The sequence below is a fragment of the Hyperolius riggenbachi genome, chromosome 7 (assembly GCF_040937935.1).
Source record: "Hyperolius riggenbachi isolate aHypRig1 chromosome 7, aHypRig1.pri, whole genome shotgun sequence".
NCBI lineage: Eukaryota > Metazoa > Chordata > Amphibia > Anura > Hyperoliidae > Hyperolius > Hyperolius riggenbachi.
In genome coordinates, this window is record NC_090652.1 from 308,289,163 (window position 1) to 308,316,307 (window position 27,145).

Sequence of the window (27,145 nt, forward strand, 5' to 3'; positions counted from 1 at the left end):
GCTACCTATACTGGGGACACATCCCTGCAATTAAAAACTTCCTGGGCGGTATGCCATACACTGTGAATGGAGGAGGAGAGGGATGTGGCAGCAGGATCAGATGAGATCTTCCATTGCAGGTGTAGTGTAGCTAGGGAGGGAGGCTGGGGGGTAGCAGGTATAAGAGCAGTGTAGTGTAGTGCAGTGTAACTGGTGGGAATCGGGAGTTAGTGTAGTGTAGTGCAGTGTAACTGGTGGGAATCAGGAGTTAGTGTAGTGCAGTGTAACTAGTGGGAATCAGGAGTTACAGTAGTGTAGTGTAGCGTAGTGCAGTGCAGTGTAACGGGTGTGAGTATGTGTGTGTGTGTGTGTGGGGGGAGTGATAGTATAGTGTAGTTGGTGGGTGCAGCAGGTGGTAGTGTAGTGTACTGTAGTTCAGTGCAGTGTAGTGTGCAGTGTAATGCAGTGTAACTGGTTGGGACAACAAGGGTCAATGTAGTGTAGTGCAGTGTAACTTGTAGGGACAGAAAAGGTTGGCGTAGGGTAGTCAGGGCCGGATTTGTACTTCTTACCGCCCAAGGCCGACTATTACCAGCCGCCCCAACCGAAACTGTATCCTACCACCTCTCTCCACACACACCAATCCAAAAAATTTTGGGCCGATGGTGTCCACTATTGGGGCTAGTGCCGAGGTCTCCATGGCAACGTGAAGTGAATCAATCATGTCACACGGGGGAACTGGTCAATCAAGTGATCTACAGGTGATGGGCGTGGTGGGAGCCTTCCACCACACACACATAGTCAAAAGTGGCTCACAATTGGACATTGGGTGGGGTCAGCAACACGTAAAAGTGAGTCCTGTACCCACTGCTGTTTTCAGGGTAACAGTGCTGGCCAATCAATAATTAAGAAATGGGTAATGTGAGAGGCTGCCTTCTGTATTCTGTACAATTTGCTGGTGCTGCCCCTGGTCCTTTCATCCCCCACACCAAGTGCGTGAGACCCGGCCTTCTGTAACTGCCTGCAGCTGCTGCTATGTCATTGGTCAAGGTCTGGCTTTTTGCTAGTCACACACTGTTCACAAACGTTTGGTTAACGGACTGCAGCTGCCTGTAGCACAGCACTGGCAGATGCCAGCTGGTACTAATAGTGCAGTTATCCTGACCACTTTCATTTGTTTGGACACTTGCAAATAATGCCCTGCAAATAATGCCCACTGTCTGCAGGCCGCCCCTTGTTTATCTGGTGCCCTAGGCCATGGCCTATGTGGCCTTGCCAGAAATCCGGCCATGAAGGTAGTGTATAATGTAGTGCAGTGTAACTGGGAGGGGGGGGGGGGGGGGCAGCAGGGATTATTGTCGTGTAGTGTAGCTGTGCAGTGTAGCTTAGATAGAGACAGTTTGGGGACAAAAAGGTCCATAAGACGCCTCTGCACTATAGAAACACCAGATATGGGATTTTTTCCCCCTGACTTTTGCCCTTTAAACCTCTGTGAGTTTTACATTAAGAAAAAAAATCTATCTATCTATCTATCTATCTATCTATCTATCTATCTATCTATCTATCTATCTATCTATCTAGGCTAGCCAGCAATGATGTCTCAATACAAGGTCACAAGTGTTAAAGGTATGAAAATGAACCTACTTACTGTATGAACAGCCATAGACTTCCACTCTCAGGCCGATTCTTCCACTGGGATTCCACTCCAATGGAACAAATCGGATGTATCTTGCTTTTATGGAATGCTGGAATTTGTGGTTCACCACGCTATCGGCATTGGCGTTTCCTGAAAAGACCTGTTGATACAAGAAAACATAGGTCAATTTGTATAAGTGATTAAAAAATGCTAGTGAATTGTCTACAGTAGGAGAATCCTTTGCTCAAAAACTTATTCAGAATTTATGGAAAAGAATCTAGATAAAAAAAATTATTTAAAAACAGCGAAAAATAAATGTGGATAAAATGAAAGTCTTATTTGGGAAGCTCTGTACAGCTACTATGACCTGAACTCAGATCTTCCTCTCTGCTCTAAATCATATGCAACAGCATAATAACCTTTAAAGAAAAACATTTTTTGTTACAGCAGATAAAATCAGCAGTTTGTCTACTTCCTGCTTTCATGCAAGCAAACATATTATTAATATCTTGTGTTTACCAATAAGCTACCTGCCATGGCAGGAGCGGACACAGCTAAATAGATCCAATTACAACTAGTGCTTAGCCACAGATGAGGGGGGATTAGACAGGCTAAACTTTCTAAATACACACAGGGTGCATTTATCTCGGTTTTCCTTCTGTCCTGTACAAGAGTTCAGGTCCACTGTTAGGGCCCAATTTCACTGAAACTATTCTTCCTAAAGTTATTTACTAATTGCTAAATCCGAAGGATATCATTCCATATGCTTTCTTGACCTGCCTTCATCATTCAACATTGCCCAACATTCTTACTACTGCAATTCCTGTCTTTTTTACAGCACACCTATACTTAAAGTGAACCTCCGAACTAAAAATCTACTCAGCAGAACTGAAAAGGCTTGTGGTTTCTTTAACAGTTTCACAGCATCAGAACTTTGTTTTTCTTACCAAAGCATCATTTTTAGCTGCATTTTTACCTAAGCTCCACCCATCAAAGAAAAAAAGCCCGGGCTTTTTTTCCCTTGATGCTGTGCAGAGCATGATGGGATTTCCTATGTTGTTATTCACGTTGCCTAGCAACTGGGAGAGGTGCTCAGGACACAGGGCAGTTGGAACTGTGTCTCATGCTCCCTGTCACCTCCTTTCAACCAAAAAGATGGCTGCCCTCATGAAATCAAACATTTGCCTGTTCTTTTAAAACAGGGTGGGTAAGAGATTATATTACCTATCTATTTTAATTAACATAACTAATGTAACTTAATGACAGTATGATTGTTTAGGCTGGAGTTCCTCTTTAAGCAAAACACACAAGGTCGGAATAACTCCACACACGCCCCGCCCTACCCGACTACCATCACCGCCACCACCACCATCGAAGGGCACATGCCCTGTCCACTCTGTGCACCCTTTCATGCACACTCTATGACTGTGTGCAGATGCCTTTCCTGGGTGCACCTGGGCATCATGAACGGTTACAATTTGTTTCTGAGCTGCACATGCCCAGAACACTCCTGGCTGAGGCTGCTACAGACAGTCAGGAGTGCGAGCAAAGAGGGTGCGTAGAGTGGACAGAGCATTCACAGTTGCTCCAATCAGGTTCAGTTTAAGCGGAGAGGCTGGTGAATCTGAGGATCCTTACAGTTCATGGGGACACACCGATGAATCCCCAGGGATGACCACCTCGTACATTTTTACTTAGTTTAGGTACCCTTTAGCATGCAGGTTCTTGCACTCTCTTGGCTCTTCTAATACCTCTCTAATAGGACATTTAGGGGTACTATTACCACACCCTCTCCTCCCCAGAACCACTCCCAGTTTGAGTACCCCAAGGCTCAGTCCTTGCTCCATAAGCCTCCTCACGAGTTAATTTGAATTCCAATACTATCTATATTCTGCTTACGCCACCCAAGTCTACTTTTCTGCACCGGAACCTCTTTCTTGAACATCTTACGTTCATGACTATCGTAATGCCATCTCCTCCTTATTATCTCCTCACTTTCTGCCTCCATTTCTAGGGTCCAGAATTTAGGCCAAGGCCCCATAGGCCATGGCCTAGGGCACCACAGGAACAAGGGCACCAAAGCAGCAGGATAAACTGGTGCAGCTTTTTTAAGCTTGCAATGCAGAGAGATCAGGCGAGTGCCTGACCGTGGTTCTCTACTGCTATCCGCCTGAGCAGCAGCCACCTTGCTCACTGTGTACGTTTGCATTATGGTTGATGGCTATGAACTGGGGCAGCATTGGAAACGGAAAGGAAGAGGAAGCTTCTGTACTGGAGATGAGCTGATGGCTGCTGGGGTGTGAAGGCGAGCTGGCTACCTATACTGAAGGGGGGGGGGGCTGGGTGGGAAAAGGGGGGATTACGGGAGTCATCTGGCTTTTGATACTGGGGGGAAAGGTGGGGAGGGGTCATCTGGCTACCTATACTGGGGGGGGGTCATCAGGCTATCTATACTAGAGGGGAGAGGGGGAGGAGACATCTGGCTACCTATACTGGAAGGAAGGGGGGAGGGGTCATCTCACTACCTATGCTTAAGGGGGGAGGCTGGTGACAGTGGCCTTGGGTGGTAAATCCGGCCCTGTCCATATCCCTCTCACCTCAGGAGTACTTCATTATACAAAGCTGCGAAAGAGTACCTGGTATTTGAATCTGAATTGCAGTGTTTATTCTCTATTCCGAGGCACAGCACACCGTCCGTCACAACAGGAGATAATCATTTACTGCAATAACCAATAAAAGTTTGGAGAAATGTTTATTTTATGCATGGCGGAGATTTTCTTTAACATGTTGCTGACGCAGCCCTTTAAGTTTCAATACTTTGTCATCTTCTCACCGGGATTCATTTATCTTCAGATACAGCGACACCATTAATCTTATTGTGGCAATAAGCCTCTCGCAGCAGAATAGCTTGAAATATAGAGATGCTATCATCTCCCCCAATATCTGCTCATTGCCAATAAAAATCACTTTCTTTGGAAGTTTTTTTTTTTCAGCATATTAAACCCATATTTTGACGGTAGTTTTTTTTTTTATAACGTTGTTATTGTCACGGATAATGGAGGAATCTGAGAGATCTATTCTGTAATAATCCAACTTATGAGAGAGAATCACAAATTATTTGCTTCCCTTTATTTAATGTATTAACATTTGTTTTGAAAGAAATTAGCCCAGGCAGCGTGGCTCCAAATGGAATGTGGCAAATAGATGTCATTAAAGAGCGCAATTTAACATTTCGGAAACTAAAAGCAAGGCGAAAAATAAAATTCCATTTGTGCGTCAGAACACATAAAAGCCGAGAGAGAGAGAGAGAGAGAGAGAGAGAGGCTGGACGGGTGGATTAAAGCAGTCTAGACAGTTTTATTTGTTTTTCTATCTGGACGGTAAGTTTCGTTGACTTTTGAATTCCGATGTGAGGATAAGAGAAATCATTTATGAAAAAATAATATGGCGCTTCTCAAGTAGAAAGGGCACTGCAAAAAAATAAATAAATATATCTATATACAGTAAAGGTGGCCACTAATGATCCAATTTCTAGCGAAAAATCGTTAGAGCGATCAGACATTCTGATCGGAAGTGAAATATTGTAATACATCGTTCACACCATCAACGAACCAATCTTTGCTTCCTATCTATCACAACCAACAAGAAAATCCAAATTTTGGTTCGAAGAAAATTCATTCCGACATTTTTTTTCACTCGTTCATAATCGATTGTGTCCACCAATGGAGATTATTTACAACCAATCCGATCAGAATTTCTGATCGCTCGAATGATTTTTCGCTAGAAATTGGATAGTTAGTGGCCACCTTAAAACCCCCATTATCCAAACCTCAGTTAACCAGAAGTCTCAAGCAACCGGAGAAAAAATTCTGGCCTTGCAGGATACATAAATCTGCTTTTGCACTTCTTTACATGGTAATAAAAGCTCTGTTACATTAAGTTAAGTCTGTCCTTTGTCCTAATTTGTTTTTAATTACAGTATTTCAACATTAATGCAGAGTTTACAGTAAGTATAGAGTGTGGAGCTTGAAATATAATTCTGACATTTAGTTAGATCTATTGTTAACATTGACTCTCCAAACAACCAGAAACTACACTTATTACACAGCGCTGTACAGAGTACGGTATATTGTGTTGCCACTAACTGTCCCTCAGAGGGGCTCACAATCTAGTCCCTACCATAGTCATATGTCTATATGGTGTAGTGTATGCAACACAGTCTAGGGCCAAGCCAATTAACTTATCTGTAGGTTTTTGGGATGTGGGAGGAAACCAGAGTGCCCAGAGGAAACCCACACAGACACGGGGAGAACATACAAACTCCTTGCAGATGTTGATCTGGCTGGGATTCAAACTGGGGACCCAGCGTTGCAAGGCGAGAGCACTAACCACTACACCACCGTGTTATATATATTTAAAAAAATCTGATCACTTTTTATTTTTTAAAGACAAGTATGCGTCTGGATTTATTTTCTTACATTTCAGATCATCTCAAAATGAATAATGGCAAAATGATGGTGACCAGATAAATAAAAATGAAAGCAAATTCTCAGTATATGAATTTGATTTATTCTAGTACAGAATTTTTTTTTTAAAAGTATTCTCTTTCAGAAATGTAGTCTCCTTCATCAGGTACAGGTAGCAACTTACTTTACTCAGTAAATGTTGTAAGTAAAAATGATGTTGGATTATAAAGACCTGTATTTTCATCACCAGAGCCTATAGGCACAGATGTTTTGGCACCCTAGACTTCACCCTCTACGCACCCGGAAACCCCATGCCGAATTGCAACGCAAGTATGCAGGATGGCCCAGCTGTGACCTCTCCCCTACTTCCTACTCCCAGAATAGGTAGCTGCAGGTGTCCCTTAGTATTAGGTATCCAGAAGTATCCTCAGTATTAGGTAGCTAGAGGTGCCCCCGACTGAAGGGAGATGTCATCAGTGAAGTCACCTCTCACTCCACTCGGGACTCTGCATAGGGAAGGAAGCACTAGGGGAGGGGATTGAGCCTTTCCATCATCAGGCACCTGAAGGCACGAGCCTACAGTGCCTTATGGAAAGTTCAGGCGAAATAGAAAATAATTACCCTGCAGCAAAATGCATTTAAAATAAAGTATGAAACTTTGGGTCCGATCCAATTCACTTTTTTTCCTAAGCTTCCTCCTAGCTGATATTTTGACATTATAAATGAAATGCCTTCAACAACAATAGATAACCAGTACTGCTACCTGTGCATCAAAAAGTTTCCAAATTTTATTGTGTGACAAGTTCCATGAATACAAAAATAGGTCAATAGCAACAAATTAATAAAAACCACTAATAACATGGACCAGCACAGTGAGTGCTCAGATTGTATTACCACTAACCACAGATCGAAATTGGTCTGTCCAAATGATCAGCTGATCGCCTTTGCAAAAATGGACAACCTGCGATCTTAATTGGTCATCAGTGGTCCCACCACCGACGCACACCGAGGCCTCAAGCACACTCACACTATAACCTATCTATGCTTACTACTGGAACTTCTATTGTGTCCAATGATCCCCTGTCAATGATAGATTGAGATACTTTTCATGAATAGGTGTCTTCCCCTTTAACAGGCTCGCTGCAATTCAAAATGTCTTTTTCCCCTGTATTTCACTGGGATTGTGCTGATATCGCTTATTCATGTTATATCATCTTCCTATTCAACAAGTAAATAAGATGGGTACTATTTAACATGTGCACATTGTACTTGTTGCTATTGACCTACTTTTGTATTCGTGGAACTTGTCACACAATAAAATTTGGGAACTTTTTGATGCACAGGTAGCAGTACTGGTTATCTATTTTTGTTGAAGGTTTGATAAGGCATACCAGCACAGCTCCTCTGTAAAGAGTGGTGCGATAAGACACAGGGAAGGACACTCATAATAATTTTTTGTAAGGCAAGAAATTAAATGCCACCAGCAAACACGAAAATACACGAAAAATAATTTTGACAGTACTAATTTACCTACTTTTTGCTACGTTTTCAATTGCAGATTGTTGAAAAGTTATTTTAAACAGATGAAAAATGATCTGCTGGGAGTAAACTTCCCAAAAAAAAGTGAACTGGATTGGGCCCTTTCTTGATTATATCAAAGGCTAAGAAATATTTAAGAACTACACCATTAGGTTATTATGGTGTACAGCAGTGTTCCCCAACCCTGTCCTCAAGGCCCACCAACAGTGCATGTTTTGTGGAAATCCACAGAGGGAGTTAATCAGCCCTTGCTGAGACACTAATTACCTCACCTGTGCATGGTTTGTGGCTTTCTGCAAAACATACACTGTTGGTGGTACTTGAGGACAGGGTTGGGGGACTCTGGTGTAGAGGACACATGAGAAAACTGACATCAATTAAATGCCTCCTACAATATTTATGATAAAATACCTTCTAACGGACGCAAAGAAAAGCTGGCTGAGAGGAGTTGTACACTACAGGAGGTAAGTACAATAAAATGTAAGGGATGTGTATCATCGTATAGAAATTGAATTCTGAATTGAAAACTGAATTCTGTCATTTCTCCGAGGAAAAAAGGTTGTATCAGTAATCAGGAAACCTTTTTTCGCCAAGTCAGGTCCCTAGTTATGGTACTGTCGAAGAACCGAATGCATGGTACCCTAGAGACCTCAGTCCCATCGATCAGCATTGGGAGGAAGGTGGAAGGGAGTTTCTTGAAGTCCACAATCAGTTCAACAGTCTTTGCTACATTAACCACTCCCTGTCCCCATGACATGAAAATAAGTCTCTACACAATCTTAGATAAGATAACACTGTTTATTTATCTCTGACTTGGTAACATCACTACAGAGTTGTAAAGGAATGACAGCCAACCCCTCTCCTCCTCCCAGGGAATTTAATGACCGTTAATTAGTAAACAAGTTTAAAATACACTTTCAAGGAGCAGACAGTAGCAGATTGTATACATTACTTGTTACATCTAATACATTATCAAAACAAATGAACTGTTTAAATATACAGGAGGGACAGACAAATAAAATGTGAGGGTTTAGTGTACCATAGAACTGTTTACATTTAAGCTAGAATGTATGATGAAAGTGGATAAACTGTATTTTTTCACTTATTTCCTTATTTTCCTTTTAAAATGCATGTAAAATAAGGTAATTACTAAAAGCAAATATCAGTCACAAAAAGCCGTATTTGTCCTTAAAAAATAATATATAGATCATTTAGTTGTGATAATTATTGATAAAGTTATCGCCAAAGTAATCAGAGCTGACCAGGGTAGGGAAGTGGTTAAGGACGTGTTTGTTCTCTCTGCACTAATTGCACTTTGCTTCACTTCGGTAGGCAAGCTAAACTTCTATGGGAAAACATAGCTGAAAAAAGAAATAAAATAAAATAAATAAAAGTTTATTTATAAAAGTTAATTCTACATTTTAAATGTATTATTTTCAGTTTGTAACCTCAGCGTCAACAGCTGTCATGTTTTTTTGTTTTTCTCTTATCTTAAAATGTAACACTCAACTAGATACACAATATCCCATCTGAAATGTAATCAGGGCAGGAAAGTTCAAACGCCGTCAGTATCTGAGCTGTGACAACGCCATGCTGGTTAATCGGATATTAATGACATTTACTGTGATGGCAGTTTGTGCTATATTAGAATCCTGAGACACAACACGATATTAGCAGGCTAATAGCTTGCTCGTTTTAATAACAGCACTGCCAGAATTTATTAGACACGGCTGCATTTTTCCTTTCTTGTGTCTGTGCTTTTGTTTGTTCATTATGTTTGTGTTTGTTTTTACAGCCCAAACTGTTATTGCTTTACATCAGTTTTTATTATTATTTTTTTTTAGTTTTACAGAGGCTCTGTGCATTTAATGGCTGTTTTGCATATTTTAAAGCGCTCAAGCTGAAAATCGGGGCATCTATTTTATTGGATGTACACACCCTGAACAGTTCTTGGACCACCTTGTTTACAGGGGCGTAAGTGGAGGGGAGGAGCCCCAGCGATCATGGGGGGGGGCAAAGCTGTGGGGGGCTTCAACTACAAACACTTAAAGGGGAACTTCAGCCTAAACAAACATACTGTCGTTAAGTTACATTAGTTATGTTAATTAAAATAGATAGGGAATATAATCTCTTACCCACCCTGTTTTAAAAGAACAGGCAAAGGTTTGTGATTACATGGGGGCAGCCATCTTTTTGGTTGAAAGGAGGTGACAGGGAGCATGAGACACAGTTCCACCTGTCCTGTGTCCTGATCACCCCTCCCAGTTGCACGCGCTAGGCAACGAGAACAACATTAGAAATCCCATCATGCTTTGCACAGCAACAGGGGAAAAATTCCCAGTCAGATTTCTTTGATGGGGTGGAGCTTAGCTTCCCGTGCAGCTAAAAATGAGGCTTGGGAAAGAAAAACAAAGTTCTGATGCTGAGTGCTGCTGAGTAGATTTTTAGTCTGGAAGTTCACTTCAACTAAGAAAGTTAGGATTGGGTATGATCACAGACAAACACTGGGACTGAAAGCCAGCCCCTAAAGAGCCCCTCCTAAACAGTACTTGCAGTACCTAAAATATAACTTTTAACGAGTAAATATAAATAAAATTGAAAAAGGGCCATACAACCTCCACCAAACATACAATATAAGGGATGATAATCGATCGATCACATTAATAGGACCATAAGAACACCTTGCCAATGTGTATATATAAGCCGAGGCGATATACACATATAAATGGTCAGGAGGTCAATAGTCTAGCCCTTGGGGGGGGGGGGATCATCCAGATACAATTAATCGGAACACAAAATACTTATAGTTCATATGTATAGAGAATGCACACAATGGGCTTGATTCACAAAAGAGTGCTAACTGTTAGCACGGCCTTTTTCGCGTGAAATTTCGCATTGCGCGCGATCGCGAATTTACGCGCGAAACGATAACGTTTTTGCGCGCAAACGCGAATACCGATTTCGCGCGAAAATTTGCGTTTGCGCGCGAAAAACGTTATCGTTTAGCGCAAAAATTCACGAACGCGCGCAATGCGAAAATTCGCGCGAAACCGGCCGTGCTAACAGCACTCTTTTGTGAATCAAGCCCTATGTATCTGATGACCCAGTCACGGTGCACACTTCCAAAATATTGGAGTATATAAATGGGGAGACCTCAATTTCTGTGCTTAAGATAATCAGCCCCATACATAACACATCACCCTTCACAATTCAACATGTTTCGATTATTAACATAATTTAGTCTTCATCAGGAAAATAAAAAAGGTGCCGTGCTCAATAGTGCACTATAACAGTGCCAAGCCCGGATTTACCTCACAGGAGCCTATAGGCACAGATGTCCTGGCACCCTAGACTCTGCCCTCCATGAACCCACAAACCCCCACTGAACCGCACCACAAGTGCTCTCCCTTACTACCCTTACCCATCATAGGTAGCTACAGGTTTCCCTGTATCCAGAAGTACCCTCAATATTAAGTAGCTAGAGGTGCCGCCGACTGATGGGAGATCTCGTCAGTGGAATACCAAGAGCTGGGTTAGTAACCTCACATTAAGGAAGGTGCTCGGAGAGGGATTGGAGCCTCTTTACCATCATTAAGCGCCTGTAGGCAAGTGCCTACCGTGCCTTATGGTAAATTCAGCCCTGAACAGTGACATAAAATATAGCCCAAGTCAGATAATCATCCCCCATATTGTATGTTTGGTGGAGGTTGTATGGCCCATTTTCGTTTTTATTTATATTTACTCATTAAAAGTTATATTTTAGGTACTACAAGTACTGTTTAGGAGGGGCTTTATAGGGACTATCTTTCAGCCCCAGTGTTTGTTAGGGCCCCAACTACCAGCCATCCCTTCCCCCCATACAGGGGACTATACTTCAGATCAGGTGGTTTTGTGGCTACACTTGTTACGAGTGTGAAGATCATGAAGGCCACAGATGGTTTATGACCCCTGTGAGATGGGCCCCGAGGCCGCGAAGGGCACCAAGGGGAGGCAAGGGGAGGGGGGGCATTGGGGGCAGGGACGGATCTAGACCAAGTTGCCCCAAGTTGCGCCTGGGGCAAGGTCAGGTTTTGGCGCCTAAACTGCCATTCCCCATCCAAACTTTGCTGCCTTTTTAAGAATTCTACAAACTGCGCCTGGGGCGAGAGACCCGCTTGCTCCCCCCTAGATCCGTCCCTGATTGGGGGCCCCATCAACATTTCACTGGGGGCCCCATGGATTGTAGTTATGCCACAGCTTGTTTAGCGCATTATGCTGATTGAACCCCGGCTCACAAGGTGCAGAATAATGGCTTCCATTGTAATCTGGGGAAAAGGCTTCTCTAGATACTAATCAAAAGTGGCTTCATAAAGGTCTTCAGTCCAAACTCAAGGACAAAATACAATACATTTGTACAGTTACACAGTTCATTCATTTGGCAATTTCTCTGGTATTTTACACATCGTAACTCTGCAGTTAGTGGCCTACCGTCCTCTTATATGGTTTCTATTATGTAACAGGGATGCACACAAGAATAAAAATGTCTAAAAAGTATAAAATTTGTGAAGGCCGTGGTGGACTTACCTTCTCCAAACAGACACAAGATATGCCAACAAAGTTTAGCAAAACAAATGTATTTACATACTCTGGGGGAAATGCAACGCGTTTCACTGTACATCCCGCTTCATCAGGCAATAGGTAGGAGTAGGTACAGTGCTGGTCTGTAGCTGGGCTAAGAGCCTCTGTTTATGGTCCCTATTAGGCTTGTTTCACGCATTTTGTGGACCCGCCCAGTCAGATTTGCATCAGTTTTACCGGACAGGAGTAGAGCTGTACACATTTTGTGTGTGAACACACCCTTAGAAGACTGATACAAAACTGACCGGACAGGACTGGACCAGAAATGTACATCTGCTATGTGTAAACCAAGCCATAGAAAACCCATACAAAACTGATGCCAATTGGAAAAAACTGACAGGACAGAACTGGACAACTGTTATGTGTGAACCCAGCCTTACTGTTGCACCTACTGTCTGTGGAAAAATGTGTCCTTTTTCCATGTGTAAGCCTGTCCTTAAAGGGAACGCAGACTGAGAGGGATATGGATGTTTTCTTTTACACAATACCAGTTGCCTGGCAGTCCTGCTGATCTCTTTGGCCGCAGTAGTGTCTGACTCACACACCTGAAACAAGCATGCAGCTAATCCAGTCAGACTTCAGTCAGAGCACCTGATCTGCATGCTTGTTTAGGGGCTGTGGCTAAAAGTATTAGAGACGCCGGATCACCAGGAGAGTCAGGCAACTGGTATTATTTTAAAAGGAAAAATCCATATCCTTCTCAGTTTAGTTTCCCTTTAAACCATTTGGGGAGTCCCCGGAGATAGGCAGCCCTAAGGCATGAAACACAGCAGTGTGTGGTCCATTAAACTACTGTTTTTTTATATTTTTATATATATTTTTGGGTCCAATTAATCTCCATTGGGTTGCTGTTGTTGTTTAAACATGGTTTCAAATATTATTATCATTATTTAATTTATAAAGCACCAACTTATTACGCAGCTCTGTCCCAAAAATAAGGTTACAAACAACAAAACAGAGCACATGATTACACGATCCCGCATCACCGGAGAACATTTAGGGTCGAGGCAAGGTTCAGGCAAAACAGGGGTCTGCAAGATCTGAAGACTTGTGGGCAGGACCCAGTTTACTAAAAAAATTCATCGTCAAATTGTTTTTTTTTAAATCATGTACTGTAATAACATACGTTATTCTAACCTAATGGAGAGAACATATCAACATCATGAGCAAATTAGTCCTCGTAGTTACAGCAGATTCCCCCCCCAAAAAAATACTCTCCGGGGTCCATAGAAGGCTGCCCTTGATATAGTAAGCGCTAAAAAAATGTGACATTTTCATTTCATTTAGATTTTTCTATTATCCGTAATTCTAAACCCACTTTACATACTTATTGGTTGATTTTTTTTTTAAATACTTTTTTGAACGATCACATGGAAAAGTGAGCCAAAACTTTCTCTTTTATGAATAATAATAACTTGAACATTTGTTTAGCTCTTTTCTCCTGTTGCACTCAAAGCGCTCAAGAGCTGCAGCCACTGGAACGGGCTCAGGAGGCCACCCTGCAGTGTTAGGGAGTCTTGCCTTGAACTCCTTACTGAATAGGTACTGACCCTAGCCAGGATTCAAAGCCTGGTTGCCCATGTGCCCTTAACCAGTACACTATCCAGCCACTAATGAGTACTAAGTGAGGACCTGTAACCTCCTTACTAATCCCCAAACAGTGATTCCCACCTGTTCTCATCCACATGTATCAGACACTCGGTGGTTCACAGAACAATGACTTACATTTTACTAGCAAGGCCGCAGTGTCTTACCTCTCGCTTTTGTCTAAAAGAGCATTGTGAGAAATCTCCTGTTGTCAGGTTTATAGAAATGTAAGTTGTTGCTGCTATAAAAATGAATATGTTTTCATTCCAGACTGTCCTATTCTGCTATGAGGTGACCCTGTGTTGCGCGACCTTATAAAGTGCACTATGTAGCACTATGAGTGCTGAAGGAGAATTCAAGTTCATCTATTTATTTTCATATCTAACTATACGTTAGATATGAAAATAAATAGATGAACTTGAATTCTCCTTCAGCACTCATAGTGCTACATAGTGTACTTTATAAGGACGCGCATCCCTTCAGCAAAACGTCAAGGAAGACCCTGACCAAAGGACAGGAACAGAACACCTTCCTAACCATAAGTTCTGAGTACGCTGAGGACAGTGTCTGCCTGAAATGTTTATTACTTCTTGCTACAGTTGTCTGAAAGTTTGCCCGTTCATAGATTGGCGAGTTGTATCCAGTCTTGTCCTTAGTGATCCATTGTTATAGCAACAGAACAACATGGCCATTCTAGTCACTGATTACCACGGTGACAAAATATGAAGTCTCCTAGCGTCCTACATTCTGATCCCGCGGACATCCGCAATGTGGTGAAGGCCTGATAAGGAGTAAATGAAGAACCCCGCAGCGCGGACAGACATCGTGGCCCGGAGGACTGTATGTCATGGAACAATTGATTTTACTTCAGCGCTATTCCTACTCTTCAAATAGAAAGTTTGAACTTTTCTAAAGTTCTCTAACGCTCCCCGCCGATGGAGTTTTTAGGAGTCGTACGGTATTCTCTGCAATATCTAGCTGCAACAATCGCACCATCAGAGGATAAGTTTTCCCCAGATATGAACCTTCACAGCTCAATGAGCATTGAAATTGACAGAGAAGAATGAGTGACAATGCAAAAACATTTCAGCCTACCAAAGAGTACTTTTTTATTTATTTATTTTATTTCTTATTTTTTTATATACATTCCATGTAAAAAAAAAAAAAAAAAAAAAAAAGTCTTCATTAAGGCCTCTGTCACATGGAAGGCTTAACTACATATTACTGACATGTGACATGATAGTACTAGTCCTACCGAGAAATTGTCTGCAGTCCATTGCTGTTTTCATGAACACCAAGGGTTAACAAACTAACGCTGCCGATGGATGGTCAGAAATCCTAATTTATGATTCAGATAGAATTCCGATTTCCGCCAATGCCGATTTCTGAATCTTTGGAAATCTGAATTTCTGTTTTACATGGAATGTTTTTTTTTTCTTTTACCATTTTTGTTAATAAAATTAGGTCATTTTTTTTAAAGTTGTTGTTTTGCATATATATGCCATTATGGGGACATCTGCAGTACACTTCCTAATTCTCTGATTGGCCAAATACTTCGAAAATGGAAGTATTGGACCAATCAGAGAACGCAGAAGTGTACCACAGTAATTTTAGGCTAATCTCAAGACTCAGAAGTTTCCAAGTCTTGTGAGAAGGGATGCTCAAATCCGAATTCGGGTGAAACCCAGATAGTTGCTATCCAGATTTCCCCCAGATGCCTGTGCGGGGTGGGCGGGGGGTCAAGCTTACCTGTCTGACATCTTCTTCGTATATCCCTCGGCACCTCCCACGATGCATTCCACGCGTGTCCCGTGACTACAAACACTTCCTCCTTCAACTCGGAAGGAGGAAGTGTTTGTAGTCAAGTGAGCGCCGAGTGGAACGCATTGTGGGAGGCGCCGAGGGACGGACGAAGAAGACGTCACACAGGTAAGATTGACCCCCCGCCCACCCCGCACAGGCATCTGGGGGAAATCAGGATAGCAACTATCCGGGTTTCACCCGAATTTGGTTTTGAGCATCATAGCTTGTGAGTGGTCTAATATTTCTGCTATATTCCGATTTCTGTGGTGCACTTCTGCGTTTTGTGATTGGTCCAATACTTCTTAATCGATGTACAACATCAAATAACATCTATATCACACTTTTTTCCTGCTAGACTCAAAGTGCCAGAGTTGCACCCACAAGCATGCTCTCTATAGGCAGTAGCAGTAGTAAGCAGTCTTGCCCAAGGTCTACTCACTGAATAGGTGCTGGCTTACTGAACAGGGAAAGCCAAGATTTGAACCCAGGTCTCCTGTGTTAGAAAGAAGAGCCTTTAACCTACCCAGCGTTCAATTTCCCCAGGATTTCTGTGCAAACAGTGATAACATTTATTTTTAAAACTTTTTTTTTCCTGTAACTTGCCAAAATGTGTCAAGCAAGGGTCTAGTATACAGTGCAGGAGAGTATTGATGTGTATGCATGTTTATACTGTTCACAGCATGTTTTTTTGAACGGACATTTCTGTCCATACCGCTAGGGAGGTTAAAGGAGAACTGTAGTGAGAGGTATATGGAGGCTGCCATATTTATTTCCTTTTAAGCAATACCAGTGTCCTGGCAGTCCTGCTGATCTATTTAGCTGAAGAAGTGTTTGAATCCCACCAGAAACAAGCATGCAGCTAATCTTGTGTTATCTGTCAAAATTGTCAGAAAAAAAACCTGATCTGCAGAGGATTAGCAGGATAGCCAGGTAACTGATATTGCCTAAAAGGAAATAAATATGGCAGCCTCTATATACCTCTCACTACAGTCCTCCTTTAACCATTAGACTACCCAGCCACTGCCACTGTAGGACTCATGCAGCTTGCCAGCACCTGCGCACTAATGCCTGACCCGGCCAACCCGGAAGAGGCTGCTGGGGGGGGGGAAATAGTGGCCAAAGGAGTGGGACAGAGGAAAATGGGCGAGTGATGGGCATCAGGACTGCCCCCTGTACATGCCTGCTCCGCCCGTTTCTCCTACTCTTTTCAACTCTGGTATCCTTGAAGAAAAAAAATCTATGTAAAGGTGGCCACTAACAATACAATTTACCAAATGATCAATAACGAATGATTCTTCATATGAGCAATCAAAAATGATCGTTTGGGACCACTAATGGACAAAAATCAACTGATCAGATTAAAGGAATCAATATGAAAATCGGATCAATTTCATTAATCTCATCGAATTGGTTAAGAGATTTTCGTCCATTAGTGGTCCCATTTCCGATAATTCATGCGGAGAAGCGTTTGTAAATGATCATTGTGCAAAGTGTATTGTTATTGGCCACCTTTAAAGGAGTCATCAGGCAATATTAAGTTCCCCCCGATCTACTTACCTGGGGCTTCCTCCAGCCCCTTGCAGCTGACATGTCTCACGCCGCAGCTCTGCTCTCAACCACTGACCCGGGGTCCCCGCCCAATGCAGAGGCCAACCTCGAGGTCGTCCTCCACTGCGCCTGCGCGAGCGCCGCTGTCAATCAAATCCATGTTGTCCGTTGTCCTCTGCATCAGAGCGGCGATCCCGTGCCGGTGGCTGAGAGCGGACGTGCGCGTGGGACATGTCAGCTGCAAGGGGCTGGAGGAATCCCCGGGTAAATAGATCAGTGGGACATAATATTGCCTGATGACTCCTTTAAGGTGCATACACACAACCAATTTTGATTGGCCAATAAAATGCCAATTTAACCACTTCCAGTAAAATTTCAGAGCATTACCAGTTGGACCACAAAAAAAGTGTAATTTCATATTTTCCTAATTAAAAAAAATGAGATGTTATTTATGGCTTTGGGTTTTGCAGTCCGGCCTCTAGCATATAAGTGATGAGACGAGAATGCGGTGAATGTACGCAGACATGGATGCTTTGTATAGAAGCTCTGAGCTCTCAGTCTGCATGCAGCCCCTCATCAATATGCACAGAATCCTCTGATCTCTCTTATCCAACGCACAGCATGGGTGGCCAGAGATATTTATGCGTTAAAGCAGCTGGCAGACAAGCAAAGGTTTCCAGCGCAAACCGTTTCAGCAATCTGTTGATTAGGATTATTCATCTTTCCGTGATTCCCAGACTTGTTTTCATCGTGATGAAAGATTTTTAAAGCTAAATAACGTTAGAAAGATTGTCTTCTCTCTGGATCTGGACTGAGTATCATCTTGTGAGAGAACGCGGAAAAGCCACCGCGTGTACTGACAGCAAGGCAGTTGATTCCGCGTCCAACGCGGCGGTCTGCACGCGGAAGCGTGCATCTAGTGACATGGCAGAACGCGGAAAAGCCGCCGCATGTACTGACAGCAAGGCGGCTGATTCTGCGTCCAGCGCGGCGGTTTGCACGCAGCAGCGTGCAGCTGGTGTGGCTGAGCCTGTTAGTTCACACAGGTTTAGGAATACACGCGCGCTGAAAGGCAGAACTTTTATGATGGTCAAGGGGGGACCAGCTGACCAGGCCGGTCAGCTGACCTCAGAGCTGGTAACCATTGGTTGATCACTTTAGGGTGGCACCAGAGAGCACTGCTCTATATATGGTTACTGCTGGCCACTCTCAAGTTGTCTGCCGTTGCGATCACTACGTAGAGACCACGGACCTCACACCCAAGACTAGGGAACTTGTGATTATTATTCTGTTATACTTCAGACTAGTTCCAGGGTGTAGAGACCACGGACCTCACACCCAAGACTAGGGAACGTGTGATTATTATTCTGTTATACTTCAGACTAGTTCCAGGGTGTAGAGACCACGGACCTCACACCCAAGACTAGAGAACTTGTGTTATCATTCTGTTATACATCAGACTAGTTCCAGGGTGTAGAGACCACGGACCTCACACCCAAGACTAGGCATTGTTTGATATTTGTTATGACCTGTTGCTTTCCTGACTATCCCTCTGCTTTCTGATTCGGTACCACGCATATCTGATATCACGTTGCCAAACCCTGCCTGACTTGGATACCAAATCAGCCTTCTGTCTTTATACTTTATCTGTCCGTGTCTTGCCGATCTGGCTTGCCCAACCTCGAGAGCTATCTCTCTCCACTTAAGAGATAGTTTCCAAGATCAGTCAGTGACATCCACCTTCAGGTGTCACTCACTCTCTGGTCCTTCCTACCTTCAGCCTGACTCCACCCCTTAGAGAGTCTCAGGCTGCTGGAAGGTTTCTGTACTCTCCATAGCAGTGTCTTCTGTACTGCTTAGGGCCACCTGCTCATCAGGTGGGTTGCTCAAAGTCATACTGTTACACCAAACACTCACCATATATATCTAGAGGTATCCAGAGGTTAGCACTATATCTGTATTATTGGTGATTCTGCAGATCATCCATAATCAGGTATAGATCTGTATTCTTGGTGATACTACAGATCACCAATAATCAGATTCTCTCTGCGTGCCGACACCGATCGTTACACATCTCTTCTCAATATGGGCTTGTTATTGCATTCACAGGTATTAGTTACTAGCTGAAGACTCAAAATTGTTTGTATTTGATTGTTAGCTCCGCCGACTTTTTTTAACCTTGACACACAGTCACTTAACCACTTAAAGAGACTCCGTAACAAAAATTGCATCCTGTTTTTTATCATCCTACAAGTTCCAAAAGCTATTCTAATGTGTTCTGGCTTACTGCAGCACTTTCTGCTATCACAGTCTCTGTAATAAATCAATGTATCTTTCCCCTGTCAGACTTGTAGGCCTGTGTCTGGAAGGCTGCCAAGTTCTTCAGTGTTGTGGTTCTGCTATGAACTCCCCCTTCCAGGCCCCTCTATGCACACTGCCTGTATATTATTTACATTAGTGCAGCTTCTCTCTTCTCTCTTATCTTTTACAAGCTGGATAAATCGTCCTCTGAGCTGGCTGGGCTTTCACATACTGAAGAATTACAGACAAGGGCAAAGCTGTTTGCAGGAAGAAAGGAGCAGCCTGAAACGTCAGTGCATGAGAGCAGAAGGGGGAAAGAAACACACAAATGATCTCTTGAGATTCAAAAGGAAGGCTGTATACAGCCTGCTTGTGTATGGATGTATTTTCTATGTGTGGACATACTGTACATCAACCTACTTCCTGTTTTGGTGGCCATTTTGTTTGTTTATAAACAAACTTTTTAAAACTGTTTTTAACCACTTTTAATGCGGCGGGGAGCGGCGAAATTGTGACAGAGGGTAATAGAAGATGTCCCCTAACGCACTGGTATGTTTACTTTTGTGCGATTTTAACAATACAGATTCTCTTTAAGTACCAGTGGTCAATGCCCCCTTAAGGACCAGAGACCGCTGGTACAGAAAATACAGAATTCTGACGAATCGCCGCCGCACATCCAGAACCTGGGCCACCCACTCTGCCATCTTTATGAGGACAGAGTTCCTGTGAGCTGGTCAGGAGCCGCTTTCATTGGATCCTGACCCTGTCTATCAATGTAAGCCAATGGGAGCAGCTTACATTGATAGACACAGCCAGGATCCAATTAAATCAGCTTCTGACCGGCTCACAGGGCTCTGCAGTCAAAGATACATGCAGTGCGTGTCTGAGACGGCAGGAGCCAGCGGCGAGATTGGCGGGAGTGATGAAAGCGGCGGATGCGGCAGTGGTGAGTTGAAATCTACACCCTGCTAGCCAGATCAGCATCAAAACACTGTGTAGTTTTAATTAGTGTTGTCCAAAAGTAGTTAATGACCAAGTTTGTTAGCTTTTGGGTCCTTGGCATCAATAATGTCACAATAGAAGCAGTTTAAATGTGCCCATTGAAACCACTCAAAAAAGTATGATTGGCTGTTTGTGTCTCCACCCCTTTTCTGAATTTGAACCCCAGTCACCCAATAAATAACTGTACCAGGTTTGAGGCTTGTGCCAATAACAGTGCAAGAATGGCAGCAATTTAAATATTCCCCTTGAAAATCAATAGGTGAATTTTGATTGGCTATTGCAGGCTCCACCCTCTTTTACTGAATATTCATCCCAGTCACCCAGTGACCAACTGTGGCAAGTTTGAGGTATTTAAAAAAAGAGGCACTAATCCGGTTTTACACTTATCAAGCGTTATCATTTTCCCTTGGAGTTTCCATGAGGCGTGTTGCTATATCAATTGAGTGCAATAGTAAAAAGCTATATAGTTTAAAACAGAGTTCCACAACCCTGTCCTCAAGGCCCACCAACAGTACATGTTTTGCAGGTAACCACAAATATTTACAGGTGGGGTAATTAGTAGAGATGGCCCGAACCGTTCGCCGGGCCAATCTCTTTGGGCCCTGTACTACTTCTGGGTCACTATGACCCGGAGTAGTATGCCTGCGCTGGCCCGGCGGTGCGTATCCTATATCGCTCTCCTGTTGCCGGGCTCTCTCTGCGCATGAGCGTGACGTCACTCATGACGTCACACACATGCGCAGAAAGTGCCTGGCAACGGAGCGCGCTCTAGGACGCTCACTGCCGGGCCAGCGCAGGCGTACTACTCTGGGTCATAGCGACCCGGAAGTAGTACAAGGCCCAGAGATTCTGAGATGTTCACCAGAAAACGGTTCGGGAACCATTCGCAACATATCTAGTAATTAGTGTCTAATTCACTACCTCTGAATTTCTACAAAACATGCACTGTTGGTGGGCGCTGAAGACAGGGTTGGGGAACATTGGTTTAGAACACAGCAATGTGATACTTATGTAGACCACCAAGAATGCCAGGATAAGTGGGACTGCAGCCACACATAGCCCACACCTGAATGATGTTGGCCAATCTGCGTATCATCAACTGGGTGCGGTTGGAGCCTGGCCGCCGAAGTTCTTACAGTAAAACTCTCCGGCTCACATTAGGGCTCCTCTAGCGCTTTGTGCACGCCACTAAAAGATTTATAGAATGCATTTTTCCTATTAGAGGCTTTTACATTACACCAAGGAAATTAATTTTTGGCATTATAAGCCACGTTTTAATCTCACCGATCCCTGTAGTGCTGAAGCTAAGTGAGAATGTTCTAAGCCAAAAAAATATTCTGTAATTTGATATTCATCCCCGGAGATGGGAGGAGAGACGTGAAGAATTCCTGTGTAGAAGCTCAATTTCGGAGGGTTATTTAGGGTTTTGCGAACATCACAAGAAAAGATGGAATGCGACTTGCTGATTTCACTGTCTGCAATAGATGGATGGTTGGTCCTCGGTGGTCACCCTCTGAGATGGATCTTGTGTCTGGTTCCTAAGTGGGCAAATTCCAAGGTTAGCCATAGGTTAATTGCAGAAGTATTTATTCCTCAATGCACAAGTCAACACAACGCTGGACAATTTTTTCGGGGCCACGGAGGGTCACCTTCATCAGAAAGTGCATTTGGTTTGTCTGCACCTCCTGATGAAGGGGATCCTCTGTGTCCCCGAACCAAATGTCAATGATTGTGTTGAAACATGAATTGAGGAATAAATATTTCTGCAAATTACCGATGGTGTGCTAACCAAACTTTGTTTATTGTACTGGGTGTCGCTTTGCAACCCGGTTATGGAGCCAACCACATAAGGCAAGGTGTGCCACTTCCAGACCCTCTACCCTACTGACTCTTTAGTGGGCGAAGGTAAGAAGAACATGGACCCCATTCCCATTTTACCATACCTCTCCAACAGGGCCGAATTTCTGCAAAAGTTGCATAGGATGTGGCCTAGCTCAGCTGTTGCTCAAAGGGGTGGCTGGACATAGAAGAGGGGTAGCTGAATATGTGGAAGAGCAGGCTGCAAATAAACAAGAAGTAAGAGGGGGGGCTGTACATGTATATTGGGTTGTGAAGAAGGGACTGCACATTGACGGGGGGAGGGGGGGCTGCTGAAGAGACAAGTGGTGGCTTCTATACATGGAAGAAGAGCTGAACATTGAAGGGGAGCGACAACTAAGTTAGCCTAGGGGAAGATATAGCCGTGGATGCCCTTCAATGGAAGGAAAGCATCCAAGCCCTCTTTAAATGCAGATATAGTTTGCCATAACTACTTCCTGAGGCAAGATATTCAAGATTTTACCCACTCTCACTGTGAAGGACCCCTTTTTAAATAGATGGCAAAAACCTTTTTCCTCCATACACAGATCATTTCCCCTTCTCCTTTGTACAACTCTATCGACAAAAAGCTCATCTGCCAAACTTTTGTATTGCCCTCTGATGTATTTATACATGTTAATCAGGTCATCGCTCTGTCGTCTTTTTTCCAAGCTAAATAAGCCCAGCTTGTCCAACTTTTCTTGGTAAGTTAGATCTTCCATCCCTCAAATTAATTTAGTTGCCCGTCTTTGTACCTGTGCTAGAAGGTCAATGTCCTTTTTATAGCGTGGTGCCCAAAACTATATCACACTCTCCAGATGAGGCCTCACAAGTGATTTATACAGAGGGAGTAGTATACTAGCATCTCAAGATATTATTCCCCTTTTATGCAACCCACAATTTTAATATTATATTATTCCCAAGTTCTTATCCAAGTCTGATATTCACAGCTGTATGGCTTTTATTGTATATGGTGATCTACCATGACTTTACATGACCATTTTTCTTGGGTCGAATTGCAAGAAAACAGAAAAGCTCTTAAACCCCATTGATCCTCAAGGATCCCATTATCAATGGTCTGGTTCTCCAGCACATAGGCATTCTCAGATCCATGTAGCAAAAGCTTATGGGAGCTCAGTCTGGGTAGGAGGAGGAGGAAGTGTTACTAGCCAGAGATTTCAGAGGCAGAGGGAAGGAGGAGAGGGGAGTGAAGTTTTCACAGGCTGAGGGGTGGAGATGCAGAGAAGCTTGCCTCTGTGTAATGATCACAAGCAGAACATGGCTGCTGTCATATCACAGGAAGAAATAAGCATATACTGTTGAAGCTGTTTGCAGCTAGATTTGCTGTGTAATCTAAACTTTAGATAAGATATAAAACTTTAGCTCAGCGAATCTGTCAAAACCAGCCTTTTCAGCCTGCCTACAGAGACTGTACACACTGGCAAACTGTCAGCAGAACGACCGACCCGCGGGCAGGTCTGACGACCCGTCGTTAGCTGGAATCCAGCATGTGTACGCGCCTTTAAAGGTGCGTACACATGCATTACTTCCGCCAACAATGGGTCCGTCGGACCCTCCCTCTGGGTGGACGTTCAGCTGACAGTAGCGCGTGTGTATGTGCTGTCGGCAGACTGATAAGGCTGTTTCTGAACGATCCGCTCAGCGGATTTGAACTCTTGCACAGGAGAGAAAGAAAACACAGATAAATCCAACCTGTATACACCTTTTGCGTGTTTATGGAGCACAGCCTGTCTAATTCTCCATTATCTGCAATTAATGAGCTACTGTAATTTGAGCTGTCAGCTCTCTGACGCCTCTGACGCATTCTGAGTTAATATGTAAACACAGGAGGTTGATCCTTTCTGAGCTCTCAGCTAACCAGCAAGTAACCAGTCTGCAACTTCTCTCTATTATAGTTCTGTAACTTGTAATGAATAGATGTTTGTCTGTAAAGGGTATTATGCTGTTGCTTATCTTTTAGAGCAGAGAGGAATTTCTGAGTTCAGATCTGCTTTAAAGGAATACTGTAGGGGGGGTTGGGGGAAAATGAGTTGAACTTACCCGGGGCATCTAATGGTCTCCTGCAGACACCCTGTGCCTGCACAGCCACTCACCAATGCTCTGGCCCCGCCTCCGGGACACTTCTGGAATCTCAGACTTTAAAGTCTGAACACCACTGCGCCTGCATTGCCGTGTCCTCGCTCCCGCTGATGTCATCAGGATCGTCCTGCACAGGCCCAGTATGGTCTGTGCCTGCGCAGTATGCTTCTGGTGACATCAGCGGGAGCGAGGACACGGCAACGCAGGCGCAGTGGTGTTCAGACTTTAAAGTCTGAAATTCCAGAAGTGAACCGGAGGCGGGGCCAGAGCATCGATAAGTGGCTGTGCGGGTGCAGGATGTCTGCCGGGGACCATTAGAAGCCCAGGGTAAGTTCAACTCATTTTTCCCCGACCCCCCTACAGTATCCCTTTAAGCATTTACCTTTTTTGTTAGCATACACCCTGGGTTTTTGTTAAGTCAGGGGGGTTGGGAAAGTTATTTCTTACACTCTCTAGGACTCCTTTCTAAATGCACGCTTTTAGCGCGATTGAAAACGCAATCGCAGGGACATCAGACTGCATGTATGGAAACTCTGATATTTCCATACATGCGCTGCAAGTCACTACTGAATTGCAGCGCTTGGTTGCATGCATTTTGGAGCAATTGCACCCGCGATCCAGTGGCAAAGCTAAGGAACTGTGGGCCCAGATGCAAGTTTTACAATGGGGCCCTAAAGCACTCTATACATAACAACTGATACGGCGCACCAAAACCTGCCAATGGCAGCTACAGTGTCAGAGGTGCAAGAAGGAGATGGGAACAGCTTGTTAATGATTACCACTATTCAAATCATCTATAGAAGTGATTATTATGAGCACAGGACCAATAGAGAGCTAATACTGTAGTTAAGAAGACACTATCAATTAACATGTTTTTTTTTCCAATTGAGATAGGAAATATTTGGGAAGTGCTGGTGTATACATTTCACTGCTTATCTATTTGATTACTGTTATCTAATTCCTTTCACATTTCTTTGACAGCAGTCTGCTGAGATTTTGATGGCAGACTCAGCCACGAGGGGAGAGGGGAAATTCCCTCACAGTGTATCTGCTAACCCTGTGTGCGCAGAGAGCTCAGTCAGAGGCAGGCAGAGCTTTCTCTCACAGAGAGCAGAGGAAATGTATCTTGTGTGCAACATAAACATTTGTAATACTGTAGTGTGTGAAACCTGATACCTGTTTTCAAATAATCTGCTTCAATATTACACTGGTCTTTGCATGTCAGACTGCAGAGATCCATACAGATTCATACCTCTGCAAATGAGTCATTCCAGACATAGCTAAACTCTACACACAATGAACTAAAGCTTTTGCCTCTGATATTTAACATGAATAGTAGGAAAATGTTTACACAGCTACTTAGACATTATTTGTACATTGTCATTTTAGAACACTTGGATATTGATAGTATTCCTTTAAGGCCCAAGGGCCCCGATGCGGTTGCGGCCTCTGCACCCCCTATTGCTACGCCCCTGCTGCAATGGGATGACAATCGCCGCCCCCGGAGGTAAAGTGCACACAGCTCCTGCGCTGCATAGTGGCAATAAGTCCTTAGAACTAGAAATACAGAGAACAAAAAGATAAGAAGATCCAGCAACAATGTATTTTTTATCGTACACATCCACTGAAAATACAAAAACACTGGGACATGCTTGTGGCGCGCCCCAATATGTCCCCTGCTGGAACCGTAGCGGATGTCCTTGAGATGGTTTTTTAGCTCAGCAGATCTCGGGAAAGTAATAAACCGCAGCAGTAACCCCGGGGACTGTTTATACCTGGGTGGCAGCCCGCCGCCATTGCACTTCTACTTTACTACCAACTGTCTCCAGATGTTTCTTTTATGAGGAATAGCTGCAGGACACAATCGCTGAATATTCATCCTTATTCTGAAATCTCACGCTTCTCCTCTAAATTCTGATGTAAGCACCTCGGCCGTAATTCTCACACGCAGCGATATCGCCGAAAAACCACAAAGAGAGAAGAAAGAAAAGGTGTTCATCTTTCACGGCAGCTTAATATTTTCTGCCACTCGCGCGGGAGCTGCCATTTTAACAAAATGTTAGCGGGGACTTTTCTGTAGATAAATTGGCGCGACGCATCTGCCTCATCTGTCAGTAAATGCCGAAATGACACTTGGTGGTAAAGGGATAATGAATTATATCTACGGTGCATGAGTTAAGTCTAATAAACCCAGAGAAGCGTGGAAGAGAAAGGATACAACTTCAAGATCTCTTCTTTGTGTCTCCACTGATATATTTTTCTTAAAGGACAACTGTAGTGAGAGGTATATGGAGGCTGCCACATTTTCTTCCTTTTAAGCAATACCAGTTATAATACAATACAATACAATAACATATCTATAGCGCTTTTCTCCCATCGGACTCAAAACGCTTAGGCTCTCTCAGATTCAGTAATTGGTAGTAGGATGAAGTATTCACACAACAAAAGTTATATTTCTGCAAATGCCAAACTGAACAGGTGGGTTTTCAGTCTGGATTTAAACACGTCCAGGGAAGGAGCTGTCCTGATCTGTTGAGGTCAGTGCTGGGCCGAAATTACGCATTAGCGTAATTACGCATCGTAATTCACTACAAATGCACCGTAAGCGTTACGTGTAAGTTTACAGTATTACGCATAATTAATTACGCGTAGACCGTAGGTTACGTTATTACGCGTAACAAATTACGCGTAAGACAGTAAACTCCCATTG

At 43.4% G+C, this 27,145-nt stretch overlaps 1 protein-coding gene across 3 annotated transcripts in view; it reads right to left on the bottom strand.

Annotated features, from left to right (window-relative positions):
- LOC137525202 (contactin-associated protein-like 5) overlaps positions 1-27,145 on the bottom strand; it is a 419,206-nt gene that overhangs the window by 230,331 nt on the left and 161,730 nt on the right. For 2 of the 3 annotated variants that reach the window (XM_068246129.1, XM_068246130.1), the window contains exon 4: positions 1,628-1,775. The exons of the other annotated variant lie outside the window; for it this stretch is intronic. In XM_068246129.1, coding sequence (XP_068102230.1) covers positions 1,628-1,775 — 148 coding nt within the window. The remainder of the gene's footprint in view (positions 1-1,627; positions 1,776-27,145) is intronic. 3 annotated transcript variants of the gene reach the window in all.